Genomic DNA, 23236 nt, shown 5'->3' with positions numbered 1-23236 from the left:
ATTTTCACTTTATAAAAGTAGACTGGATCTGTAGGTAGTTCTGAGACACAACTACTACAGTAGTTAGATATTATAAATGATAAACGGTTCCATGGTTACTGGTTTATTTAAGAACGGTCCCGGTAAACCTCAGACCGGTTTTGTGTAAGCGCTTGTGTATCGACAAAATCGTGAGTTAGAGCGTCAGCTGGATACACACTCCCGCCAAAATATACACACAGCCGCGCGCCCGGAGGAGCCTACACACATACAGCGGAGCTTCAGAGGAGTTTCTCAGGAGGTGAATCTCCTGGTATGTATTTTATTTTGAATATATCCTCTAAAAACACCTATTTGTAAAAATAATACACATTAATTAGTTTGAAATGTGGTGATTTGCGTTTCTTAAAAGTACATGAAGCAGAACGCTGATTAACAGAACAGAAACAAAGGCGGACACTGCCATTTCAGATCTCTTCCCTACACACTCGCTCCATATACCCCTATAGTGCACTTAACATTCTTAAAGGGCCAGACACTATATGTGTAATTCACATAACATGGCAGGTGAGACGTTAGAAAACAACTTTCTTTCTTAGAATAGCCCCTTTTTAAGGAAAAATACATACATATTACATACATTATATATATAATTTTATATATTATCTTATTACTGTGTGGAGTTTGCATGTTCTCCCCGTGTCCGCTTGGATTTCCTCCCACAGTCCAAAGACATGCAAATGAGGGGAATTAGAGACAATATACGTACATATATATATATATATATATATATTGTGAACTGTACTATATATAACTTTTGAACTGATGAATCTTGTGTAATGAGTAACTACTGTTTCTGTCATGAATGTAACCCAAGTGTAAAACATGACATTAAAATCCTATTAAACAAGTAGTAAATAACAGTACAAAACCTTTCTCTTTAAATTATATTTGGCCAGTTGATTTCAAAAGGGTTCTTAAAAGGATTTAGGAATTAAGATAAAGATGGTTAGCTTTTTATGCAAAAGTCAAGTAACTAACAACAGAATGAGGTAAGAGTAGTATTGTCAGAATATCTGCTTGAGGAAATGTCACCTAATTTTAATTTTATTTATTTTTTGCTGACCTCTTTCAGGTCGTAGCATATTTGCAAAAGTAAATATCGAGAAAGGAAGTTTTATTTTACAGTACAAAGGACGGCTAATCACAGGAAAAGATGCTAACTCTTTTGGGGAACAAGATTTCAAACACAATAGAGAAATTGTTTGGTGAGCACTCAGATTTTTTTCAATGTAGGTTTATAAAAGTTCTGTTTCTTGCTTTCACAGAAAGTGTGAAGGTTAGATCATTTGTAGTTTTAAGGTTGGAAAAATTAATTGATTGATAAATTTTTTTTTTTTAATTACTACTAATTCTTTTGTTTTCAACAGCATTGATGCCACTGATGATGATGGATCCTTCAAGAAACGTAACAATTCAAGACCATCTTGAATCAGACATCCCGATAAATAAATATTTCACTCATTGCAGTCTATTCATAATTAGATCAGCTCAACATTGTGGCAGTTATGAGGGATATGTGTTTGTATACCTGACTTGAGACTGCTTTATAAGAACACAGTTTGGTTTGTGAGGACTTGGTACAAAAGTCAGCACAGTTTCCTGAAGCACAGAAACAGTGATCATTACAGTACTTGTAACACTTTGAGGAGTGATTTAGATGTCATTTCATATTTGTATTCATTATGTTTAAATTGTGCTCTGTACGATCTATGTACAGTCAGTAGGCTAAGTAGTTTGTGTATGAGTAGACGTGACACATGGCTGGTTTGTGAGGACATGATTGGGTTTGTAAGGACTGAACACGGCTTTGTTTATAGTGTATTTGTAGATCAAGTTAGTGACCATTAACGTTTTGCATGGTTTCATTAAGGATGACTTCCTACTGGTTTGTAAGAGCAGGGATTGGTTTATAAGGGGTTAATGGGGAACCTGAAGAGGTATAATGACATTTTGTCAGTATTTAAGAACTGGGTATAAATCAGTTGTGGTGTGCTCTACAAATAGACAAACATCCATTTCAAGAACATGGAGGATTTGATTTTAAATTCCATATTTCACTCAGACAGAGCAAATACATAATTATATGCCTTGGTTTATCAATAAATACTGACTGTAGGTTTAAATAATGCATGTTAGGGTTAATGTAAATTTAACTCTTTTACGTATTCAACAAATATGTTTTGTTGTTTATCTCTGTAGATGCCATTAGAAAAGCCTCTTGTAACATTGTTCTCTGAAAAGCTCTTTAATCCGCATTTACATGTAACTCTTAGTGCAACAGAGACATCTAGCAGCTCACCTAATGAGCTAAAAGTTATTTAACTTAATAATAATTGTGTTGTGTAGTTGTCTGAATCAGCCAAGTAGTTTGTGTATGAGTGAACGTGACTGATGGCTGGTTTGTGAGGACATGATTGGGTTTGTAAGAGCTGGATGTGGGATTGTTCAGAGTGTATTTGTAGATAGTCGGTGATCGTTACTTGGTTTTATTTAGGATTACTTCTAGCTGATATTTCTGCAACAGTCATGTTGGTGTACTCTACAACAATTGTGTTATCTCCTTTTTCTTACTAGATAAACGATGACCTTGTGTTTGCTTCAAGTAACGTAACAATTCAAGACCATCTTGAATCAGACATCCCGATAAATAAATATTTCACCCATTGCAGTCTATTCATAATTAGATCAGCTCAACATTGTGTGTGGTCCTATTCTGTACTTGACTTGGGCAGTTATGAGGGATATGTGTTTGTATACCTGACTTAAGACTGCTTTATAAGTAGTTTGTGTATGAGTACACATGACAAATGGCTGGTTTGTGAGAACATGACATGAGTCACGTCCACTCATACACAACTACTTGGCTGATTCAGACAACTACAGAAAATAGTTATGTTGTGGTAACCCTTATAAACCAATCCCTGCTCTTATAGACCAATAGGAAGTAATCCTTAATGAAACCATGCAAAACTTTAATGGTCACTAACTATCTACAAATACACTATAAACAAAGCCGTGTTCAGTCCTTACAAACCCAATCATGTCCTCACAAACCAGCCATGTGTCACGTCTACTCATACACAAACTACTTAGCCTACTGACTGTACATAGATCGTACAGAGCACAATTTAAACATAATGAATACAAATATGAAATGACATCTAAATCACTCCTCAAAGTGTTACAAGTACTGTAATGATCACTGTTTCTGTGCTTCAGGAAACTGTGCTGACTTTTGTACCAAGTCCTCACAAACCAAACTGTGTTCTTATAAAGCAGTCTCAAGTCAGGTATACAAACACATATCCCTCATAACTGCCACAATGTTGAGCTGATCTAATTATGAATAGACTGCAATGAGTGAAATATTTATTTATCGGGATGTCTGATTCAAGATGGTCTTGAATTGTTGCGTTACTTGAAGCAAACGCAGGGTCATCGTTTATCTAGTGAGAAAAAGGAGATAACACAATTGTTGTAGAGTACACCAACATGACTGTTGCAGAAATATCAATTAGAAGTAATCCTAAACAAAACCATGCAAAACGTTAAGTAACGATCACTAACTTTATCTACAAATACACTCTGAAGCTCAGCATTGTGTATAATTGTGTTGTGTAGTTGTCTGAATCAGCCAAGTAGTTTGTGTATGAGTGAACGTGACTGATGGCTGGTTTGTGAGGACATGATTGGGTTTGTAAGAGCTGGATGTGGGATTGTTCAGAGTGTATTTGTAGATAGTCAGTGATCGTTACTTGGTTTTATTTAGGATTACTTCTAATTTATATTTTTTTACAACAGTGTCGATGTTCTGTGTAAATTTTATTTTGTACTTTTTTGCTCTTCATAAATAAGGGGATGGATCAAATGATTATTGCATTTGCTTCTCAAAGTGTCTTGTGTCATGACCATCTGGAGTTAGACATCCCAGTAAATAAATATTAGATTTTTTAAAATCTGTTCCTAATTAGATAGGTTGAGCGTTGTGTCCTATTCTGTGCTCGACTAAGGCATTTGTGTGTTTTTGTATACCTGACTTAAAGCTGCTTCATAAGGTTTGCTGATTTAGTATTTCAGGATACTGTGTGTACTAATACAGTGATCATTACAGTACTTGTAACACCTACAATATAGATACATACATCCACATGATTTATCACCATTATTTGTTATCCACATGCCACTTTATTATGCATGATTTATATTTGATTTTTTATAGACCTAGCAGGGTTTTTTTAGGGGTTCTTAATTGGAGACTGTAAAAGGTATAAGGACATGTTCATCAGCACTTAAGAACAACTGAAAACATTAGTTTTGGTGATTTTGAAAGTGGATTTTACTATTTCTCTAGTGTGATTGGCGAATTTTTAACCTGATGACCAGGATGTTATTTGCCATATTTTTGAACTTGTCTACACAGTAGATAACAGTTTATTTTAGTTATGGAATAACTAAAGCTATAGAATAATGTTATTTGGTTCAAGTATTGAACCAGCTTTTAATACAAGAAATGGGTGTTACAGGTGTCTGTGGATTCTATATTCTGTTTGACTTTTTGGCTTTTTCATTGGTAGATGGTGTACCTGATACTACAGTGACAACAAGGAAAGTAGTTCGGAGGCCATGGACAACAAAGGAGGTCCTTGCTGTAATGAGGCACTTCAAATATCGGTCGTTTTCAAACCACAAAGGGTCGTTTGGCTTCAAAATTGGAGTGCGAGAAATGCAAGAAAGCAGAATTTCCCATTTTAGAAGGGCACATTTTTTTGTTTAAAAAGTGTCTTAGATACTGTTTTTAAGATAGTTGTTCCTGTTGAAAACTACTTCCAATAGTCTCCTCACAAAAATCCCTTTTGATGGTTTTGAGTTCCATATCAAAGGGTGTGAATACTTATGTACCTATTATGTTTAAATGTTTACATTTTTAAAAGATTTACAAAAATGTCTGAAAACATGTTTTCTCTTTGTCATTATGGGTTATTTCGTGTAGATTTTTTAAAAAGAAAACTAAACTCAAATCGGATTTCGAATATGTCTGTAACGTAACAAAATGTGGGAAAAGTGAAGGGGTGTGAATACTTTCTGATGGCACTGTATATTTATATATTGATGACAGATTGGCAAAAACAAAGCTGTCTTTAAAATATTGGTTACATTAGATTGAAAAGACAGGCAGATTATGTGTCCTTTTATGCCTTTGATTGTCCTCTTAAGACAGTATCTGCTCATGTTTGTGTTTGTGTATGTGGTGTGTGCTGATAAACCATGCGTGTCCTTTTAAACACTCTTCAGGTCATGTCTCTCTAAGGCTGTAAAATGTCAGGTATATGATATTTCCATGATTTTAAAATAAAAAGGTGATTCTAATTTGGATGTATCTTTAGCAGGTTTAAATACATTTTTGGCAGTTACTTGCACATTGATAGCATATGTGGAAAGTGGTGTCCCCATAAAGTAGGTACTGAGTCAGGTGTCCTCATATACCATAATTACCAGTATGTGTGCGTGTGTGTGTGTGTGTGTGTATGTGTGCGCGCGCGCGTGCTCTGTCCCAGGTGTTTGCTGCCTTTCCCAAATGATTCAGACGCACCGCGACCCTGACCAGGATAAAGCAGTGGTAAAACAGACATTGAGTAATTATAAGTAGCAGTGTGGTGTACATAATACATGGTGCGTATAAATGTAAAGGGTTTGAAATAAAGCGCTTGCGTTTTAGTGCACTACAAGAAGTGCACTGTTGTTTACTAGGCTCGCGGTTTGGAATACCGCCATTGACATGGCGACACCGCGACCCTGAACAGGATAAAGCAGTGTTAACACAGAATAATTAAAAGTAGCATTGTGGTGTACATAATAAACTGCACGGTGCGTGTAAATGTTTAAAAAACGGGTTTGAAACAATCACTTGTGTTTAGGTGCACTACAAAAAGTGCACTACTGTTTATTAGACTCGCGGTTTGGAATACCGCCGTTGCCATGGCGACCCACGGAAAGTTTTTACGACAGTTGGGACGTGAAGTGGGCGGCTATGGCGGCACTGGGGAGGATAGCAGCGTGTCCATACAGAAGCACTGTATTTACCAGAGCTCTTCTCGTTCGCACGTGTAATACTAAAATTAAAGAATTATATATTAATCCCAGAGCATCATATCATTATTATACACAGTGCCTGATTAATAATAAGAGCTTGGTGTTAAATACAGAGCAGTACAGGAGAAGAATGTCTTCATTATCAGTTAGCAAGATGAATCAGAGGATGGTGTGGGTCGATCTGGAGGTAAATAATTCAACTTTACTACGTTTATGTATCATATTGCAATTTATATGACTTGCTGACTCATTTATAAACCACATATGTTCACATATTGCTGATTAATTAGGTCAAATGCTTTTTATTTGCATTTATGTTACATGTTGGCAACGTACTTTCATAGAAAGCTAGATCACAGTGTTCCGCACAGTGCAGTTTTATTGCTGTATTTTTATTTGGAATAAAACAAATCAATGAAACGAATTAACATTACTGTTAAATGTGTCTCTTTTTAAATGTTGTCGAAAAATAAAGGGACTGTTTCACCAACCTTGAGGACTTTCGATTGTACGGAACACAGTGACAGTACTCTAGCTTGCTAATTCATTTACCTGGTTACTTAACATTTATACCCAGTTAAATAGGGCAGCTCATTCAGCTCGTTTTTGACAGTCTTGGGCCTTTGATGCATTCTGCAACTGTTCTTTTCTCTGACTGAATGACTAAACACATTACTACTGTGTTCAAAAATTTCACAAATATACACTGATCAGCCATAACATTAAAACCACCTCCTTGTTTCTAACCTCACTGTCCATTTTATCAGCTCCACTTACCATATAGAAGCACTTTGTAGTTCTACAATTACTGACTGTAGTCCATCTGTTTCTCTACATACTTTTTTAGCCTGCTTTCACTCTGTTCTTCAATGGTCAGGACCCCCACAGTGCAGGTATTATTTAGGTGGTGGATCATTCTCAGCACTGCAGTGACACTGACATGGTGGTGGTGTGTTAGTGTGTGTTGTGCTGGTATGAGTGGTTAAGACACAGCAGCACTGCTGGAGTTTTTAAATACTGTGTCCACTCTTGTAGATGTAAAGTCAGAGACGATCGCTCATCTATTGCTGCTGTTTGAGTTGGTCATCTTCTAGACCTTCATCAGTGGTCACAGGACGCTGCCCACGGGGCGCTGTTGGCTGGATGTTTTTTTGGTTGGTTGAATATTCTCAGTTCAGCAGGGACAGTGAGGTGTTTAAAATTGCTGTGTCTGATCCACTCATACCAGCACAACACACACTAACACACCACCACCATGTCAGTGTCACTGCAGTGCTGAGAATGATCCACCACCTAAATTATACCTGCTCTGTGGGGGTCCTGTGGGGGTCCTGACCATTGAAGAACAGCATGAAAGGGGACTAACAAAGCATGCAGAGAAACAGGTGGACTACAGTCAGTAATTGTAGAACTACAAAGTGCTCCTATGTGGCAAGTGGAGCTGATAAAATGGACAGTGAGTGTAGAAACAAGGAGGTGGTTTTAATGTTATGGCTGATTTGTGTATGTTTTTCCTGTACACTATTTATCCACATACCCCATATAGTACTGTGTATTGGTCATTGACTCTGTTCTTGTACTGTCCTACACACATTTGCTCATGCATACTTTATGTAGTATTAGATGGTTCTATGTCGTCTCTTGCAGTTCTGTGTTGTATGTAGCATATGTACTAGGGAGGCCTTTTTCATAACCCCAAAAAGAAGGATGTCAGACCCCAAAAAGGAGGGCATGACAGTGGGTAATTAAGATAGTGTCTACAGCACACAAAAATGAACCCTATTATTTGTCATATATACATATACACGATTACAGTACAATAAAAAAAATAATAATCCCAGCATGTATCCCAGCTGGTTTGGAAGCAGGGGTCAGAGCGTTGTGTCATCCATGGTACGGCAGACAGGGTTAACGGCCTTGCTCAAGGGCTCAACAGTGGCTGCATAGCAGAGTCTGGATTTGAACCAACAATCATCTGATTGATAGCCCAAAGATCTGCCCAGTAGACTACCACTGTACCACAGTTAGATCAACCTTAATTGGTCTAATTGTGATTCAACCAAATAAATGAGAACATTGCTATATACAGTATATTTTTTTTATGTATACTTTTTCCCCTCTTTTTTCCCCCCAATTTTTATCCCCTAGTCTAGTCGTGTCCAATTACCCTGAATGCGTCCTCCATACAGACTGCATTTTTCAACTGCACGAGTCGAGTTCATATACTTGACGGGCACTGTGCGCGGAGGGCCACACCCCCATCAGCATCATTCCTCAGCCCTGTGCAGGCGCTATCAGTCAGCCAGCAGGGGCCGCAGTCGCACCAGTTATGGGGACCTATGATCCGACTTTCTTACCCCTAAGAACAACAGCCAATTGTTGTTCATACTGCCGCCCAGCCTAGTCGGAAAGGCAGAGCTGAGGTTCGATACGATGTATTCGAAACCACAACTCTGGTAAGCTGGGCCGCTCAGGTGGCGCAGCAGTAAAGTACGCTAGCTCACCAGAGTTGGGTTTCTAGATACATAATATCAAAACTCAGCTCTGCCTTTCCGTCTGGGTTGGGCGGCAGTATGAACAACGTTTGGCTGTTGTTCAGGGGCTTAGGGGTAGAGTCGGAGCATAGGTCCCCATAGCTGGTACAACTGCGGCCCCTGCTGGTTGACTGATGGCGCCTGCACAGGGCTGAGGAATAACATTGAGCGGGGTGTGACCCTCCGTGCGCAGTGTCTCTCGGTGTATGAACTCGGCTCGTGCAGGTGAAAAATGCAGGCTGTACTGATTGCGTGCCGGAGGGGGCGCAAGTCAGTTGAGTGGCGTCCTCAGTCAGTGAAGGGTCGAACCAGTATAGAGGACGCATTCAGGGTAATTGGACACGACTAGAATAGGGATAAAAATTGGGGGGAAAAAGTGGGAAAAAATAGATAATTTAAAAAATAAAAAAAAGTGAGCTAGCGTACTTTACCGCTGCGCCACCTGAGCGGCTGAACATTGCCACATTAATGAATTTTCTACTCACTACATTTAGAGTCTGCATGTGATACTTCAGTATAGAAAGCATGAAATTCATCTTTCCTGCTCTTTGAAATGAAAGGGTGGTGAGCCGATCACTCACATTAAAACTTTCAGTGCTGGACGTTTCATAATAAAGTGGTGGATGGCCTATGTACTGTGTACATAATATGTACTCTACCTGTGTGTGGTTGAAATGGCAATACAAACCCACTTGACTTGAGTCTAAAAGAGTTAGGAAGAGTGGTGTCATACAAGGTCAAGAGTATTTGGTTCATGACTGAATTCATGTTTACTCGATTCTCTCATGGTACCGATGCACCAAGAATCTTAATGGTTACGATAGAAGTTTTATTTGCTTTTATTTCAGATGACTGGACTGGACATAGAAAAAGACGAGATTATTGAAATGGCGTGTATCATCACAGACTCAGATCTCAACATCATAGAAGAGGTAAGAACTTCTTACTGAGCTGGGGTATGACAATCATTTTTGGTGTATAATTAATGCTGACTCGTTTAACATGCTAATTTCATGCCGGCGGTCAGACTGCCACTACGGTTGCAGCCTCTGCTGGCTGGTGAAGCGGCTCGGACTGTAAGTACGAGTTACTGCGCTCTGTGTGACTCCGCCTCTGGCAGGTGAAAAGAAGAAGTCGATGTCTGTATCCGTGTGATGGGGAACATGATTGTCTGTGGCTCTCTTGGGTCAGGTCGGGGGTCTGCAACAGAGGAAAAAGTTACATTTGGGGATTAGGATACGACTAGATCGGGATGGAAAAGCATGTCATTTTGTGGCAAGAAAAGTGTAGATGTTCACTACTATAAAGCGGCTTAGGATTGTAAGATATGGCCAAAAGTAAGTGGACACACCAAGCGTTTGCTGCTCCTTTACTTCTATAGGAAAGCCTTCCACAGGATTCTGGAGTGCGTCTGTCAAGATTTGTGCTCATTTGGTGAAAAGACGCTCACATAAGCTCTTCGATAAACAGGAGTGTCCACTTTCTTTTGCTTATCCAGTGTATATTAATGCTCGTCTTTTTGTGTGTTGATTTTTAGGGTCCTAATTTGATCATCAACCAGCCGAACGAGCTGCTGGACGGCATGTCCGATTGGTGCAAGGAGCATCATGGGAAAGTAAGGAACAGTGCTGATCATCCCTGCATGTTCTATAGTGTGGTTTGGTATGTTAGATTTTCTGTGATACCCTGTTGTTTTGTGTGGCAGTCTGGACTAACACAGGCAGTGCGGGACAGTAAGATCACGCTGCAGCAGGCCGAGTACGAGTTCCTGTCCTTCATCAGGAAACACACCCCGCCCGGGCATTGCCCCCTAGCTGGTAACTCACATAATTACCATTACCTGCTTTGTGTAGTTTGCTCAGTATCACTACACGCTAGCCATCGAATGCTGAAATCTCGAGCTATTGAGTTCAAATCCCAGGCAGTGCTTTTGATTTGACTGGTTTCTAAAGGGTGATGTGTCGAACGGGTTTCCTTCCCAGTCCACAGTGACAGCTTCTATTTACCAGTGATGGGCTATTCAAATGGAGAGTTCATAGTATAGTCTCCACCCTTTGCAGGTGAAAAGATGTGGCTGGCAAGTGCGCGTGTCGGAGGGGGCACGTCATAGCCTCCACCTTCCTCTGCCAGCAAGGGGCTGGTACAAGCAACACAAAGAATTGAATCAGGGGAATTGGAAACTCTTCTCTGTTAATCCTGCACAGCTGCTAGAACCCACTAGTTCTAGGTAATGTTCCAAAACACATTGCTAAAATTTGGGATGGAACTTTTTATTAATTATCTAAATTTCCAAACCAGTACTATTAATCTGGGCTCCCAGTAAGCCACATTTTAACTGAAATAAACTAAGTAGAATGAAATGTACACACTATAGACCACTGAAGTCGTGTCGTCATTTTGTAGGCCACGCCATGTTGTTATGCCCATATATGGTAACCCGGGTCTAAGAGAAATTCTGAATGGGAAATATGAATGGAGATTTCGCAAATTGCCTCTCTCGCATCCTGTAGTCATAAAAAATGTTTCAAAGCTGTTACGTTTTGTTTTATGGAGATTCTTCTGTCTATTATCACTGGATCCTCTGAATTATGAAGTCGTTAAAGAGTCAAAATATTAGGGGTGGGTTTATAAAATCGATTTTTCGATTCAAATCGATCTTTATTTGAACGATCCGATATCGATTCATATAAACGCGAGATCGATCTTTTAAATACGCCCCTTTTTACGGTGCACACGGAAATCTGTTACCCCCTTTAATTTCGCATGACCAGCCAGTGTTTTTTCATGCAACGAGATCTGACCTGCACATCAGTTTAGCATGGCAGAAGCTCAAGTTATGACCACTACACAACTTCTTGCACTGATATTCGCTCGGCGACGGGTCGGTGCTGGATTCGGGAGGAACTCGGTGTTCGCTCTGCGATCAAAACTCGGCTCTCAATCAATGTGAGAAACAGCGAGGGGAAACACAGGGGAGAGGTTATAAACAGGTGGTGGAGCGCAAGACAGTTTCTATCAGAATACATCAGCACACGTGAGTTTTACAGTATTTCTGACCTGATCGTTCTCTACAAAACAAAATATTTATTAACCTCCAACTCACTATAGAACAAGCCATGCTGCTCGTGTTGCCAAATCCACTCAGATTCATTTATTTCATCAGCGCACAAACTTTGATTGCTCGCTACTTGTTGATGTGCATGTTTGGACGTGGTATCATTAAACCTTTCATCACTTCTCACGTGTGTTTTCGTGACAAAACGTAGTTTTGGAGACCAGAGAAGCTCGCCTGTGATCCCCCCTGGTGATAGATGGTGTAGTGTAAAACCCCCATCGCCGATCAGTCGTGTAGTGTGAACATTACAGCGACCAGGTGTTAATCAGAGTGTCGTGTAGTGTAAACTTGGCATAAGCTGTTCAACAGCCAGGTGTATGTTTACATTACATTTACAATGTTGTAGCGTGTCAGACATATAAAATAATAATAAAAAATGAATGTTACTGTTTTCTGTTTTGGATTAATTATTTATGTAAACAAAATACACAAATATTTGTAATAATAAGTGTACTTTGTACAATTATCACATTCGTTCTCTGAACATCTGTACATATTTAAACAAAACCTGTTAATGTAACTCAAATATGCCTAAATGTGTTGAATCGAAATTGAATCGAGAATCGAATCGGGACCTTGTGAATCGGAATCGAATCGATCCAGGAAATTAGTGGCGATACCCAGCCCTACAAAATATGAATATTGCTACATGTAAGCTAATGCTACTGCGCACTGAATTGACGTCACTAGACTGGAAGCCTCTTAATGTTTTCTTTTTTTTTTCTTTTATAAGCCTCTTAAATGAGCGCACGAAGCAGCACGATTCACCAGAGTAACAGTGCAGTGATATTCACAAGTTTTACTTAATATTTTTAGTAGGTAGCTACATTAAAGTAGAAAGCAAGGATGGTCGGGTGTTACGCCTTTGGTTGTACTTACCAAAACGAGCCGCTCGTTCCGTTGATTTGATTGGTTTAGTTCAGTGACGTCTAATTAATGTGCAGTAGCATTAGCTTTCGTGTAGCATTATTAGTATTACGACCCTTTTACAACCTCGTAATTCAGAGGATCCAGTGATGTACAGGAGAAAAATGTACACAGGACAAAACGTACAGGGTTCTGAACATGTTTATTTAGCACAGGATGCGTTAGAGTCGATTTTTTTAAAAACCCCGTTCATTTTTCCTATAGGAAATCTGAGTTAGTCCCGGGTCTCCAAATATGGGCATAACGAGGACTACAGAATGACGCACGACTTCAGTGCTCTATATGACCTTAGGTTTTCCAGCCACATCCTTTGCTACCGGCTGCATAAAATCAATTATGTCAAATAAAGAATGACATGCCTTTGTCTTTGTGGCAACAGTTTGAGGAAGGCCCTGTCCTGTTTATAAAGTCCATAAAGTTTACATTTGACAGGTTTAATTTGGAGGAACTTGGGTGCCTCAAAGAGTCTTGATCTCAAGCAGGCTGAACAATTTTGGGATAAATTGGAACATGGAATGTGTCGAGTGGACCCAGCTTCCCACAGACACACTCCAAAATCTTGCCTTTCCAGAGAAGTTAAGGCTGTTCTAGTCTTAAAGAGGAGACATGCTTTTGGAATGGGATGTGTAACCAGCTGATGGTCCGGTGTTCACTTACTTACGGCCATATAATGATTTGTCTGTCTGGTGAGGCTGGGTGGCTGGAAAATATGGACGCTTTGTAGAAACCATCATCTGATCACTCAGGTTTAATGCGGTAAAGGGTTTTTTCCGGTTCCGTTTCTGGGAGTGGAACGCTATTGAAATTGTCTGGCTGGTGTGTGATTGATCGAGCGTGTTTTCTCAGGGAACTCGGTACATGCTGATAAGAAGTTCCTGGATAAGCACATGCCCCAGTTCATGCATCACCTGCACTACCGCATCATCGACGTGAGCACGGTCAAGGAGCTCTGCAGGTACGTGTGATAAACCAGCTTCTCACGCCCGGGATCACATGACCTTCCGACCTCAGTTTCCGAACTCGTGCTTGGAAATTTGCATGTACCAATCACTATAAAACACATCCTAAATGAATACCCAAAGTACAACAGTGAAAGAGAAAGACTCTGTATGTCCAATACATTAAAACAAACTCTCACACAAGATAATACAGAAATAATCCTCAATTTTTTTAATATACACCGACTAGGCATAACATTATGACCACTGACAGATGAAGTGAATAACACTGATTATATCTTCATCATGGCATGTGTTAGTGGGTGGGATATATTAGGCAGCAAGTAAACATTTTATCCTCAAAGTTGATGTGTTAGAAGCAAGAAAATTGGGACAGCATAGGGGAGTGAGTTTGACAAGGGCCAAACTGTGATGGTTAGACGACTGGGTCAGAGCATCTCCAAAACTGCAGCTCTTGTGGGGTGTTCCTGGTCTGCAGTGGTCAGTATCTATCAAAAGTGGTCCAAGGAAGGAACAGTGGTAAACCGGCGACAGGGTCGTGGGCGTCCAAAGCTCAGTGATGCACGTGGGGAGCGAAGGCTGGCCCGTGTGGTCCGATCCAACAGACGAGCTACTGTAGCTCAAATTGCTGAAGAAGTTAATGCTGGTTCCTATAGAAAGGTGTCAGAATACACAGTGCATCACAGTGTGCGGTCATAATGTTATGCCCGACCGGTGTAAGAGCAATACAACTAGCATAAAACACCAGTTTCTGCCATGAACAGCATAAATATGATAACATGGCGTTATAAAAACAAACCAATCAGCTTCACCTGTCATAGCCATGTGCTGAATTCATCACACTGTCTGGCACTGGCACCCCCTGCTCGCTGTGTTTAAATGTGGCTCCACTGTGCATGTTGTAGATAGTCACATTATAAAACCATGTCTATGATCAGTCTGAAGATCTGAATGACTGAGGTGTCTTATTTCTGTTTGACCCAGACGCTGGTTTCCACAAGAATTCAAGCAAGCACCACAGAAGAAAGCTTCACACAGGTCAGTAAGTGTGTTCTGTAGCCAGATCTGTCGATTTTAGGGTTCTGAAAATATTAGCTATGAGGTGCATCTCCCGCCGGGAGTGTATGCTGCAACAGCCAAATGCATTAGCTACAGTATCTTTCGGCCAGGCAGAATGTAACTGCTGTAATTGCCGCCCCTGCTGGCTGCTTGAGGCGCCTGCAAAATAGATGGGTTATTCACAGATAGCAGTGCATAACTCTTATACGTGATGATACATGAAGGGTAAAAAGATGCAGGGTGGGGACACGTGATGGTCACTATTAGATTGGTTGGTTTGTTTGTTTATTAGGATTTTAACGTCATGTTTTACACTTTGGTTACATTCATGACAGGAACGGTAGTTATTCATTACACAAGGTTCATCAGTTCACAAGATTATATCAAACACAATCATGGACAATTTAGTGTCGCCAATTCACCTCACTTGCATGTCTTTGGACTGTGGGAGGAAACCGGAGCACCCGGAGAAAACCCACGCGGACACGGGGAGAACATGCAAACTCCACACAGAAAGGACCCGGGCCGCCCCACCTGGGGATCAAACCCAGGACCTTCTTGCTGTGAGGCGACAGTGCTACCCACTTAGCCACCGTGCTCTTAGATTGGCGGAGCGGGGGAAAGGTGTACGTGTGGATTTGTACAACAAGCTTAAGAAAGATCGGATTCTGCATTAATGTCTATGGTTTGGAACAGAATGTCCAGCAATTTTATGGTCAGGTGTCCACATACTTTTGATCATATATTTATCAACTAATATTAACATTATTTGCGCATCTAGGCTTGAAATGCAGCAGTTAGCGTGAGTCATTATGGCCTGGGTTTGATCCCTGCCTCCAGCTGTTTTATGTAAGGAGTGTTGAATGTTCTCTATGTTATGGTCAGTCAGGGTGTGAATGCGTGGGTGTGTGTTTCCTAACAACAGATTGCTGCTCTGTTCAGGATGTGCAGCCAGTGTCTGATTCACAGCAATCCTGACCAGAATAACGTGGTTGGCAAAAATGAAGACTAACGATGGGTCAGTCTAGTACCTTAGTTTTAATAAGTGACAATCAATGTCACCGCTTTATCCTGGTCAGGGTCACAGTGGGTCCAGTATCAGCAGATACTGGGGCACAATGCAGTATCACACCCTGGACCATATAAATGCCCATGATTTTTTTGTTCTTTGTATCTCTAGAGCGCTGGATGACATTCAGGAGAGCATCAAGGAGCTCAAGTTTTACCGAGCGAACATCTTTAAATCTGAAGACGACGACAGGAAAAGAAAACTAGTAGACAACGGAGATGCCAAACGCACGACTTAAATTATTTGCCCAGCACGATGGTTCATGATGGCAGGTTTTCATGCAAACCAGCCAAGAGCTTCACCAGTTTCCCACTCGCTTAATGACTTGGACTTGGTCTTCAGAGTACTGATGGTTGACCAGAAAAGCAGCAGCCAATCGGGCTCATCCTGGAGCTTGAGGGACGGTTTTTAGAGGGACTGTTGAGTTCCTGGCATGTAAACCCATTCCTCTCTTCTTGAGACCATGCGTTCACTATATGGTCAAAAGTATGTGGACACCCCTCTTAACGATTGAATTTGGTTGTTTCTGACACATCCATTGCAAATAGGTGTATAATAATGATAAGATAAATAATGCTTTAATATTGTGGACTCAACCCAACTGAACACTTTTGGGATGAATTAAACTTTTAATAATCTCTTCTAGCATCAGTGCCTGAACTCACCCACTCTACAGACAGAATGGGCACAAATTCCCACAGACACACTCCAGTAGAAATTGCACTAATGCTTCACTGAAGACTGATTGATATTAATGCTACAAAGAAAACAATTAAATATAAATGCACATGGTTTTGGAATGGGATATCCACCAAGCTTGCGGTCAGTGTCCCGATACTTTCGTCCATATAGTGTAAGAAGAACGTTTGTTTGTTTCTGTGTTCTGCCTTGTTTGTCTGACCTTACTGCTAAACCAAAAATGCAAATACAGGACTTTAAACTCGCTTCTCTTGTTGCTCTTCTTGCTTTGTTCTTCACTGTTTGAATTGATCACGGTGGTAGTTCTGCCATGTTCAGATTGATCCAGCAGGTGGCGCTGTAGGGACATCATGTACTGTAGTCCTGTTCCATTCTCTAAAACGATGATTCTCAATCAGTAGGCTATTGGCATACAGGGAATCTGTGGTGATGTCATATTAGTCTATTTTAAACCATATATAGCCTGTTTGAGAATGGACAAATTTAATTCACCCACATCAAAGTGCAAAGGTCAACAGGTGGCGACTACGAATGATTCCGATCCCAGTTGTTGATGCAGATCCTGCTGAAATAGACCCAGGTGATGAAGTTCCCACCACCAGTTCACCAGAAGTAAACCCACTACATCAACCAAAATCAGAGAATACCAAGATATTGTATTCTTTATCATGGGTTCATTGAATTTCCCATGAGCAAGAAGCCAGGTTCTTTTGTCATCCTCACTGAAAGTGTAAGAATAATATAATTAACTGTGTCAAGTGGGTCCCAGAAAAATTTTATTGAACACAAAGGGGTCTAAGGAAAAAATGGTTGAGAACCGCTGACTCTAAAAGTCACATGTTTAAATAAAATATTTTAAAGAACATTGTTTATGTTCTAAAATGTGCACAAACCTCCTGGTATTTAACAGAAGTAAAAACTTAATTTATATAAAATTATAACTGAAGTTCATAGGCTTATGCAAAAGTTTGGACACCCCCACCAGATTCATTGTTTTCACTGCAGGAAACGAACATCTGCACATTTAGATATAAAATTCTGAAAACCTTCACATAAGAGAGGTTACAAAGGGCTCCATATTAATGCCCCTGTCCAAGGTGTGATACCGCAATGTGCCCAATGGTTCTGGTGGACCCACAGTGATTCTGTTTGAACCTTTTCTTGATGCAGTTATTGAAACTGAGGTTCTACACGGACCCATCATTAAACCTCATAGCTGAACAAATAGCTGTGTAGATCAGAAGTGACAACACCCACTCTCTCATCCATCATATTTTCACCAGCATCTGTAAATGAATCACAACTACATTAAGCAGCAGATTGAATCATTCCAGTGAATAATTATTGACTCTGTTGAACAGAGACGTGAAGTTACAAATGAAAAGCGTCTGTGATACAGAACTCTTCATGTCTGCTCAACCATCACAAAGAGGTTCTTGAATTATACTGACACCAAAACATTATACAGTATTCATGTTTATCTGCTCGATGCTGTTATTCAACAACATACAAGTGAAGTATCGACAAACTAGTCTCGTTCAATCACAGATTCAGCTTCTTTTTTCTTTATTATAATTATATTCATTTCACTGTTAATTGAAGTAATATATATGCAATCTTTATAAGAAAAGAGATTAAAAAAATAAAGACTATACAGTGTTCTTAAACCCTGGAATAATGCTAATTATTATTAATACTGTTTTATTATTATTTTATTATTATGATTATTATTACAAGATGGATTGGACGGTGTTTGAACAGCCGTTGAAAGGTGCATGTTAGTTCGCTTTTAGTGCTGGTCCCAAGTCCAGATAAAATAAGGAGAATTGCTTCAGGTAGGGCAATAACAACTGTACTTGGTCTGGTATGCTAACCAGGATGATCCGCTGTGGTGACTCCTAAATATGGGAGCAGCCAAAAATTTATTATTAGTATTATTGTTATAAGTGTATTGATAATAATGTTTATTATTATCAATGTTGCTAATATCACTTTATTATTGTTTTATTAGAATTATAAGTATAAATAATATTACTATTATTCTTATTAATTTAATGTTTATTATTGTTACAGTTTTTTTATGCATTTTCTCCCCAATTCTCCCCCATCCAATTTTTACCCAATTGCGTTATGCTTCCTCTCTACTGGTGCTGACCCCCGCCCGACCGAGGAGAGCGAACTGACACGTGAGCAGTATCCGACTGCATCTTTTCACCTGCACGAGGCGAGTTCATATGCAGATCAGCTTTGTATACGGAGAGCCACACCCTGATTGCATTATCCCTCAACTCTGTGCAGGCGCAGTCAGTCAGCCAACAAAGGTCATAATGGCATCAGTTATAAGGTCCCTATACAGCTTTTTCCTCACTGTATGAACAACAAGCCAATCGTTGTTCATGTAGCCACCCAGCCCAGCCGGATGGCAGAGCTAAGTTTCAAACCGATGAGTTCGAAATGTCAGAGCTGGTGTGCTAGCGTGTTTTACCGCTGCGCCACCTAAGCGGCTCCTATTATTGTTACTGTTAACGAATATTTATTATTATTATTATTATTATGACTATTGTAAATGTATATTTATTACTATTGAAACTATAGATTTTTTTAAATTATTATCATTGTAATTATTTTAGTCTGCTATTTGTTTTTAACATGTATGTATTGCTGTTGTTATTATTCATATATTATTTTAAAGTGAATTAATATTTATTTTATTATTTATTTATTATTTATATATTTATTTCTTTTTTAATATTAATATTGCTATTGTTGTTGTTAATGTATTATTTCAATGTTTACTGTTTTATTTATTTTTTTACTTTTATTATTTTAATCTTTATTGTATTATTTTAATGTTATTTATTATTTTTTATTTTATTTATTATTATTATTATACTGTTAAAGTATTATTTTAATGTTTATTATTATTATTATTTATTTATTTTTAATATGTATTATTTTGATTATTTTTGTTTATTATTGTAGTTGTTATGTTATTGTAGTCACTAAAACAGGTATACAGATGAGATTAAAAGGGGTGTGTTTTTTGTTTTGTTTTGTTTTTTGGCAGTCTTCGGATTTCAATGCTTTCTGCACCGTTGAATTTTTGAGACTGAATGATTAAAACACAAAAACAAGTGACAGCAGTGATTATGCAGTGACTTTGAACCAAAACACATTCCTGTCCTGACCTGAACCATTAGGAAAATACTTGGGAAAACCCCAAAATTCGAAATTAATATGATAAACCTGAGCAGATTTTGGACGTCCAGTTCCAAATCTATGGACATCAGTGTGTTTTTACACAGGGGCGTAGTCATGCTTAAACAGGAAAGGACCTTCCCCAATTGGTTGCCACAAAATATAATTACATTGATATGCTGTAATTGATTTCTATAAAATTTTTTTTTTTACCTTTTATCCTGTACATTGAAATTATGGAGCACTGCCTCCTTCACACATGGCTAAATCTGAAGCTAGCAACCTAGTGTCCAGTCATCTATAAATATATGATGGAAATTGTGTATGTTTAGCATTCATTACTTTCCATGATGTTAGTGATGCACCTGTCATGCCGTTTTGTATCCACTGTAATGCTGATCTGAATTCCATTCATAGCTCATAAGGCTTCAGAGGGATATAAAGGTTCATTCTGGAGGTATTTATGGCACAGATGATATGAGGGGTTTTAAACTGTACTTTGACTCGGAAAGGTGTCAGATATGAGTTAGCATTACTGTAACGATGATTTTATTAGCCCTGATGGCTGCAGAGGACAAAGCGACACTCATCACTCACCTGTCTGAGGTCAACCAACATGTCTGACAGTTCAGACTTCAAAATCTTTAGGGCCACCTGACAACAGGGTTCTATAATTGGCATCTTGGATGGTGCATGTGCAAAATGATTATAATTACATGTTTGTTCTTTGCAAAATGTGTTCAAATGCTAATCAGAGGGTTGGCGCAATTAAGCTTCATTAAACATTTCTATCATTGATGTGTGAATTTTAAATTACGTGCTGCCACCCATGAGTCCTGGGTCCCTACAGTGTTTAGTAAACACACGTCGCTGGAGAATCAGTCCTGCATGATGAGGATAGACAAGATTAGGAATGAGTTTGAGGATGTTTTGGAGACAAAGTTTGGAGTTTGTGAGGGTAGATTGAGATGGTTTGGGCGCATGCAGAGAAACAATGAGAGTTCTATGGGGGGAGGGTGCTGAGGAGGACAAGGAGGCCAAAGAGGAGGTTTATGGATGTGGTGAGGGAGGACGTGCAGGTAGTTTGTTGTGACAGAAGAGGATGTTCAGGACAGGACAATGTTATGATGAATGATGAATCTCCTGAGGCGACCCCTAACAGATTCTTCAATGTTGTATTTTATTTAGGGTGACCATATGTCTCCTTTTTCCCCGCACTTGTTCTCTTTTCGAGACCTAAAAAATGCGTTTGGTTGGGATTTCGAAATCACTAAAAACATCTTATGCATCTTATCATCTACACTTTGACGAGTGCAGTGCAGCTCAGCACCGTGTACAGAGAGACACACCCTGATCCGCACTCTTTTCTCATCTCTGTGCAGCCGCCATCAATCAGCCAGCAGAGGCCATAATTGCATTAGTCATGAGAGAGACCCTATCCGGCTTAATCCCACCCATATCTGAACAACAGGCCAAGCGTTGTTCATGTGGTCACTCAGCCTAGCCGGCAGGCAGAGCTAAGATTCGATACGATGTATTAGAGATTCCAGCTCTAGTTCCAGCATGTGTTTTTACCTCTGCACCACCTCACCTATGTTTTTAGGTCTTTTTAGGAGTCTTTGCATTTCACCAGAACAGCTGCAGATCAATAGACTGCACATCTGTCTTGTTAAAAAAGTCTAACCCTGATTCTAAAACAGCACGAAAATGTACATGCACACGTACTAACACAGACGCTTTTATCAACACTGTGATGGCACTGCATTTGGTAGAAATTGCTTAGCAAGCACTAGAAGACACACCTTACTGTGGGGTTTCTACTGATGGGGGCAGGTAAATTAAAGTAAATTAAAGTTGGGCGGTACGGTGGCATAGTGGGTAGCACTGTCGCCTCACAGCAAGAAGGTCCTGGGTTCAATCCCCAGGTCCGGGTCCTTTCTGTGTAGAGTTTGCATGTTCTCCCCGTGTCTGCATGGTTTTCCTCCGGGAGTTCCGGTTTTCTCCCACAGTCCAAAAACATGCAGTCAGGTTAATTGGAGACACTAAATTGCCCTATAAGGGAATGTGTGTGTGCATGTGTGTCTGCCCTGCGATGTACTGGCATCTCGTCCAGGGTGTTACTATGTGCCTTGCGCCCACTGAAAAACTGGGAGAGGTCCAGCACACCCCCCCCCCCCCCCCCCCCCCCAATCCCCCGCACGTCCCTAATTGGATAAGTGGTTAAGACACTGAGTGTGTGACAATTTGTCTTCTGCTGCTGTGGATCCCTGATTGTGTTCGAGGAGGGTATATTGTTGCTCAAGTGCCTTCCGACGAGTGCACAGTCCTAGCAGACACCTTCTTTACGCCCATGCTTCTGCACAGACACCGCTAACCAGGGTCCTTGCACAGCATTTGAAGACCACACTCACTTAGTCTGGTCATTTCCCTGCCCAGCAGACACGGTGGCCAATTTGTGTCTGCTGCAGGCACTGCTAATTGTGCCCACTAGATGGCGCCTAGCCAACCTGGTTGTTCAGAACCTCGGTGCTGGTGTGCTAGCGGAAAATCCTGCTGCGCCACCTGGGCGCCTGGATTTTTGTTATCATTGTTTAGGGCTAAACATTGGGTGTGTTCGAAAACCTAGTGAGCTCTCTACATAGACGGCATTTTACGTCATCCTAGGCGTGCTCTAGAGGAGTAGGCTGTTTGAAATCCTAGATGTCTTAAAATCCTCTCTAGTAAGGCATCTTAAAATTTGAACGGTATTTTCAGTGAATAACGAGTGAGCATCCGATGCTGCTTTAGCGGCGAAGGCAATCCCACGACTTTCCTTACAAAAAAATAAAAAATATGGCGGACGATGCTGGGCAAAGAACGAGTTATTTTCAAATGTAAATAAATATTGATTTTTAATTTGTTTAAACGTGTACAAGTGTATTTATTTGCAAGTTCTGGCTTGTCAATGACAATTTAACTGTTTTCGGTACATGGAGAGAGATGTTAGTTGACATGCTAGCGCATTGTGTCACCTCATCCTCATGGTTTGAATGGCATGATGCTAACTGTGCTAGCTTAGTAAGCAAAAACTGATAGAATCACAGTCTAAGTAGTGCGTTCGAATAACCTGCTGTATAAGTCGATGACTTATTAGAATCCTCTCTACTGAGGCAGCTGCCTATGTAGGCAGTAAGACAGCAAGGTAGCTCACTAGGTTTTCGAACACACTCATTAAATGGAAGGGAATAGTATTACTTGGCCATAAATGCATTTGTTAGTTGCATTTGTCTTGTTAAAGAGTAGCTAGTTCAATAACATGAGTGCGTTATTGATGCATTTGTCAAATATTTAAACATCTACCCCATACACATTGCCATGGTGCTACCAATTAACCGACCAAGCGTACTCTTTTTTTTGAAAACCAATACACCAATATAGTCACCCTAATTTTATTGGCTCTCTGTGCAGATGGGGTAGTGACTCAGAACTCAGAATGAATGAATGAACGAATGAGTCCTGATATTTGCTTAATTTTTAAGTATTTGTAATGATATTGGCTGATATT

General features: G+C 39.9%; 1 protein-coding gene across 1 annotated transcript; it reads left to right on the top strand.

Annotated features, from left to right (window-relative positions):
- The first annotated feature begins 6070 nt into the window (after positions 1 to 6070).
- On the top strand, positions 6071 to 16739 carry smfn (small fragment nuclease). The gene is made up of 7 exons (XM_063014739.1): positions 6071 to 6319; positions 9515 to 9598; positions 10204 to 10281; positions 10372 to 10483; positions 13555 to 13663; positions 14652 to 14705; positions 15907 to 16739. Exons 1-7 carry the CDS (start codon positions 6071 to 6073, stop codon positions 16031 to 16033), a joined length of 813 nt encoding a protein of 270 aa, XP_062870809.1. The 3' UTR covers positions 16034 to 16739.
- The last annotated feature ends 6497 nt before the right edge of the window (positions 16740 to 23236 follow it).

This window comes from Trichomycterus rosablanca, chromosome 18 (genome assembly GCF_030014385.1).
Source record: "Trichomycterus rosablanca isolate fTriRos1 chromosome 18, fTriRos1.hap1, whole genome shotgun sequence".
Classification (NCBI taxonomy): domain Eukaryota; kingdom Metazoa; phylum Chordata; class Actinopteri; order Siluriformes; family Trichomycteridae; genus Trichomycterus; species Trichomycterus rosablanca.
The sequence above is the reverse complement of the archived record's forward strand: the minus strand, read 5'-3'. Positions and strand labels throughout refer to the sequence as shown.

Bases quoted from the DNA above. Each gene is read 5' to 3' on its own strand.
- smfn (XM_063014739.1), top strand. From the start codon at position 6,071: ATGGCGGCACTGGGGAGGATAGCAGCGTGTCCATACAGAAGCACTGTA. The intron at 9,599-10,203 runs GTAAGAACTTCT...GTTGATTTTTAG, and splicing joins ATCTCAACATCATAGAAGAG to GGTCCTAATTTGATCATCAA. The intron at 14,706-15,906 runs GTCAGTAAGTGT...TTGTATCTCTAG, and splicing joins CAGAAGAAAGCTTCACACAG to AGCGCTGGATGACATTCAGG.